Source organism: Hibiscus syriacus, unplaced genomic scaffold (assembly GCF_006381635.1).
Source record: "Hibiscus syriacus cultivar Baekdansim isolate YM2019G1 unplaced genomic scaffold, ASM638163v2 tig00110556_pilon, whole genome shotgun sequence".
Lineage (NCBI taxonomy): Eukaryota > Viridiplantae > Streptophyta > Magnoliopsida > Malvales > Malvaceae > Hibiscus > Hibiscus syriacus.
The window spans coordinates 2,886,935-2,892,418 of record NW_024062779.1 but is presented as its reverse complement, the minus strand read 5'-3'; the positions used below and the strand labels follow the sequence as shown (position 1 = coordinate 2,892,418).

Genomic DNA, 5,484 nt, shown 5'->3' with positions numbered 1-5,484 from the left:
ATGAAAGATATTTTGTTATCCCTTTATGAAGAGATAAACGTTGGGGGAGAGTATTTAGAAAACTCTTCTTCTTCTTACCTTCTTCTTCTCCAACGTGCAGAGCATAAGGTGAGTTTTCTATTTGTTGGTTATTTGTTAAATTGAAGATTAGGTTTTGATCATTAGATGATAACTAAGCTTAAGGAAAGCTTAAGTTGTCTTATAATCAAAAGATGAAGAAGTTATAAGAGATTTAAGAAAATGAGTTTTTATATGAAATCATGGAATAGAGTTGATAAGTTGAATTTTAAGTTGAATTTGACTTGTCATCTATGAGAATAAGAAGATAGAAGTGTTAGAACTGTATTTAGAACATATTGAAATTTGAGTATGATTCTTGAATTACATATGAAGGATATGATTTTGAAGTTATAGATGATTTTCATGGATATAAGTTGGTTTAAGTAATGGTAGTTGAGTTTAATGACATGATAGTGGTTTAAAATAGAAGAATTAAGTGAAGAATTGATGATTTTCGGGGTTAAAATACAATTTTTGGGTAAAGGGAACCGATACCCTATGAAGGGAATCGATTCCCCCTCTTGGACGAAAATTCCAGTATGTGCAGGGGGAACAGATTCTCCCCTGGGGGGTATCGATTCCACGGGAACAGATTCCCCCTGGGGGGTATCGATTCCCCCTAAATGAAAAAAATGGAATTTGATTCATTAAACCGATTTAAGTTATTAACATCAAGTTTAAAGTTTAGGCTTCTGATAGTTATTTTGAAATGATATATTTATATAGATATTGAGCCTAAACAAGTTCCGGAATAATCAAAGGATTATAATCGAATCAAAGCAAGGCTAAGGTGAGTGCAATTTTAATTGTACTTATATTATTGAACGAACATTGGCTTGCGATGAGCCAATGATGGAGTTACTATGGTAAGAAATGACTCCTAAAATGTTATTTGATATGTGACTCTTATATGTACATGAATACATGATATGCATAAACATAAGAGCATGAAACATAAGATATATGATATGATATACATGATTATATGCATATGTGATATATGCTATGAGATATGACCAATGTGAAATGAAATAAGCTATGTGAATATATGAAATGACATATGAATATGCAATATGTGATATGATATGAAATATATGGTTACACATACATGTGGTATGTGACAGAAGATAAAGAACAAGTGATGAGAAATATATTCATAATAAATGCCCATAGTATATGATACGAGAGCTATAGGTATAGTTGGCATGCCAAGAGTCGAGGGTATTGTAGTCCTTCGGGACGTAGTCCTTCGGGACGTAGTCCTTCGGGACGTAGTGGTCCTACGGGACATATATAGCAGTCCTTCGGGACGAATACTGAACAAATGTTCGGTGCCCCATGAGGGAATTTATACGAGCTGTGGTGACAGCATTGGTGCACAACCTCAATGTACTCACTTACCTCTATTCTCAATAATATACATGGGCAACAACAACAGTAATTGAAATATAAATTAAAGTGAAAGTGATGCAAAAAGGTAAGTTTCATGTGTGCATGACTTGATTATATATGTCATAGGAAATATATCCATGCATATTGAAATATCATGATCAAATAGTAAGAATGCATATTCATGAATCTACTGTTACATGTTTATTTATTGCCTCACTAAGTCTATGACTTAGCGTGTAAGTGATTTACACGTAGGTACCAAGAAACGTGAAGAGCAAGAATAGAAGTAGCAAGGACAGTATTATTACTAGAAGATCATATCAGAAGTAATCGACAAAGTATGTATTTTGTTGTGTATAGAGTGTTGGCATGTAATAGGTCATTAATTATGAGTACTCTGATCAAGTGTGTATTTTGTGGTCTCTTTTATGTAAATTAAAGTATTTTGTTTTAAACAAGTTTTAAATTCCCCGGGGTTTTTCTTTAAGTGTCAAGGTTTGAAAAGTCAATGTGACACCTCAGACTCGTATTCAGGTTGGGTACGGGTTGGGGTGTTACATTTGGTGCCACTTATGACTTCTTTTTTTCCCTTCTATCCTTTAAAATTTTGTTCATTGTGTTACTTCGATTTTATTTGTATAACAATATCATGGACCTGATAATAGTTACAGAACTGGACACAAAGCACAATTATGTGATAAAAATAAAATTAAAACGTAAATTTATCAAAATATATAACTTAAGCTAAAAAAACAATAAGAAAAATTGAAAATATCCAAAGCAGGATATATCTAATTTAAGCCAAGTAAAAAGGCAATGGGTAAAGCAAAAGCAGCTTATCTCAGTTAAAACTAGGCTTAAATTTGACATCCTCGAGCCTTTTAGACGATGGTTTCATTTGGATTTTGTTAGACAAACCAAGATGCATCATAAGAAATGCAACCAGAGGATTCCTGGGTCCGAGCTAAGATGAAGAATGGCCAAGCTAATGGCAACTTTTAAGTATCCATGTTTACCAACCACGATCAAGAAGGCAAATAGCGTGAAATTGGTGAATGATATGCCAATAATCACACTCGTGGTGAATGGCATGCCAAGAAGGCAAATGCTAGCAAGAATCAACCAGGGGACTGGTCGATGGTCATTTGCTCCTTTCCTTTCAAGTTCCAAGGAGTGTACTCAAGGCCACTTGGTCAACCAATCTGCAAACAAGTAAATCCTCCATACCAAGAAGGATACCACCTTTCGATATTCGACTCTAGATTTCCGCTCATTTCCAAGTTTTATCGATACATATTCAACAATTAGGCTGAGTACAACTGTTGCCCGTAGTTCCCATTTTAGCCAAAGCGATAGCATCATCTCTAACACTGTTTTTAGGAATGCAGCATCTTTGTTCTCTACCAAAAACAAAGCGGTTGCATCTGAAGGAGAACAATTATTCTTCCAATGAATACATGTAATCGGTTTTCAATTTCCTTTAATTTTTCTTTAAAAAAGAAACTTAAAATCAAACTACACGTCAGACAATGATTGAGTGACCGATTTTTCACACTTATGTAATAAATTATAGATTAAAGTAGTCATTAAGAATTTTATATTTTTAAATAAAAATTTAAAAGAGATTAAAAATCAAACTACATGTAGAAACAATGATCGAGCGAGTGATTTTTCATATTTGATAAAAGAAAACTTTAAACTCCTAAATCAACAAAATGTATAATTTAAAACACTTTTTTTAAGTCATACCTTTGAAACTTGAGCATCTAACCAAAAGTTTAGAGTTCCATGTGCCTACAATCTAAGTTTTTGATAATAAAAAGCTGCGATGTTCAAAACCTACTTCTTACAAGGATACAGGTTGGATTTATTCCCCTACGTACAATCGAAACTAGCACCAACATTAATGTTACAGTCATCCACGGAATTGTAGAGGTTACACAGGCGAATAGATAAAGAGTGCAGTACAAACAGGCTAGGTCAGTAATCAGATGGTACATTTAGCAGCTTACAGGAGCAGGTACCGGAGCTTGTTGAGCATCAGTTTGCTCATTTAGTTTAACATTACCATTTTCAATCACCTTGGCAACTACTGCCTCGCCTTTCTCCTCTACCTCAGCATTACACTTGCCAACAATCTCGTCTACAGCTTGCTTCTCCTTGGGCTCTCCCTCAGTTACAGGTATTGTTCCATTACCTTCCAATGTCACAGTTTCTGGTGTTTCTGATTGTTTTACTTGCGAATCCTTCTCTCTCTCTTCCTGAGTTTGTTGTTCCTTTTCAATAGGGACTTCCCTCTTTTCTTTTTCAGTTTGAGTTTCATCAGTGTAACTAGCTTCTGCAGATTTCTCTTGAACTGCAATTGGAGTTGGGGTTTCTTCGACACCAGCAGCCTCTTCTTTTTTGTCAACCTCTGCAGTTTGCAGTATTTGAACATCTTTATCAACTTCTTGCTCAACTTCATCCATCTTGACATCAGTGTGACCAGTCTGGTCAGTCACTTCTGTTTTACCTCCATTGTCAACCTGATTTTCAGTGAAAGTACATTTTCCTTTTTCACTTTCCGAGGTTTCCTTCTCAGTGATTTGTGCACCTTCCTTTCCACTTTCTTTCTCACCCTCAGATTTTTCAGGAACAGCCTCTGTTTCCTTGTGTTCCTTCTTTGCACTTGATGATTTTCGGCCACGCTTCTTTGAGGGTTCCTTCTCTGGTGTTGGAGTAGCCTTGGTCTTTTCACTGATCCTCGTTGATCTTCTGGGGGTCTCACCACTACCCCAATCAAACTCCGCTATCGAAGGATTCCCAGGGTGTGATTTTAGATACTGCTCCAACTGTTTCCTGTTATTAATCTCCTCCCCAGTTGGTGCAATGAACATGATCTCAGTCTTCCTTGGTGAATCAACTTTCTTGGGGAAAAACTGTAAAATTCATCAGGAAAAAAAAAGACAAGTTACACAAGCAGCATAACAGCCATCAAATCGAATAAGATAACAATCATGAACAATAACATGAACGCTGAAATTTGAGCAAATCAAAATGTGTCATAAGCTATTATTGCAAATAATTCTCAGAACTTCCAAGTCAGTTATTATTGCTGCACTATGCACAATCTGACTTGCAATGGCAGAAGCCTTTCTAATAAAACTGCTAAAGTCTCAGTTCTTTGCCTAATCAACTAACAGAACTCACAATAGAAAAAGTTCAATGAAGTCTCTCCAATTCGCAGCAATAAAATTCCGAAGCAACTAACACACAGGGACAGAGTATCATGAATCTTACTAGCTGTCAACCTAGATTCATCATCACCAGTTGCAGCAGTGAGCAAGGTCTCCCTAGCTCTCTTCCTTTTCCTCTTCTTGTTTCGGGAACATCCAAACCCCAATTGCAACAAGCACAAAATATAAAATTAAATAGATGCATGGGTATATTCTCCGAGAAATCATATGAAAAACACTTTGCAAATGTGACCCTCGGAAGATAAACAGTTTCTCCGCCCAGCCGGAAGAAGAAAATACGAACTGGTCCGGTGACTGAAGTGAACTAGTATGAACTTCCGATTGGTGTATGGTCCTTTATTATGAATGATCAACTTAAGCTAGGTGTTGTTGAAAAGATAAAACTTCCCCAAAACAACATAAACCCTAAATTCAACTAGGAGCACCAACAAAAATGTAAAACCTTCAAAAAGCAACCCTAATGTTATAAATCTCCACCAGATACAAATAAAATTACAGTAAAATACCTATAAAACACAAAATGACACCAAAAATACCCCAAATTTTTTTTGGAGGGGGGTTATATGAAAAACTAAAGGAAGAAACAAAATTCAAAGGAACAAGCAAGCAAAACCAAATTAATTAAAAAGTAAAAGCTTTAAAGAAAGGAGAGTACCATCTTCTTCCAGGAAGCAGGTGCTGGAAGCTCAACAGAAATAACTTCCTCCTTACTCTCCATTTTCTTTAGCTGCAAAAACGACAAAAGCAAAAGCCAACAATCCTTCTCTCTTCCCTTAAAAAAGGATTTATTTGACTC

The 5,484-nt window shown here is 35.7% G+C and overlaps 1 protein-coding gene across 1 annotated transcript; it reads right to left on the bottom strand.

The window, feature by feature from the left end:
• Positions 1 to 3,202: 3,202 nt before the first annotated feature.
• On the bottom strand, positions 3,203 to 5,484 carry LOC120131383 (methyl-CpG-binding domain-containing protein 11-like). Its single transcript, XM_039148388.1, has 2 exons — positions 5,344 to 5,484; positions 3,203 to 4,370 (listed from the first exon to the last, which is right to left on the bottom strand). Exons 1-2 carry the CDS (start codon positions 5,404 to 5,406, stop codon positions 3,453 to 3,455), a joined length of 981 nt encoding a protein of 326 aa, XP_039004319.1. The 5' UTR covers positions 5,407 to 5,484; the 3' UTR covers positions 3,203 to 3,452.

Coding starts and splice junctions, on each gene's coding strand:
- LOC120131383 (XM_039148388.1), bottom strand. CDS start 5,406: ATGGAGAGTAAGGAGGAAGTTATTTCTGTTGAGCTTCCAGCACCTGCT. Junction 4,371..5,343: donor CTGCTTCCTGGAAGAAGATG/GTACTCTCCTTT, acceptor TGAATTTTACAG/TTTTTCCCCAAGAAAGTTGA.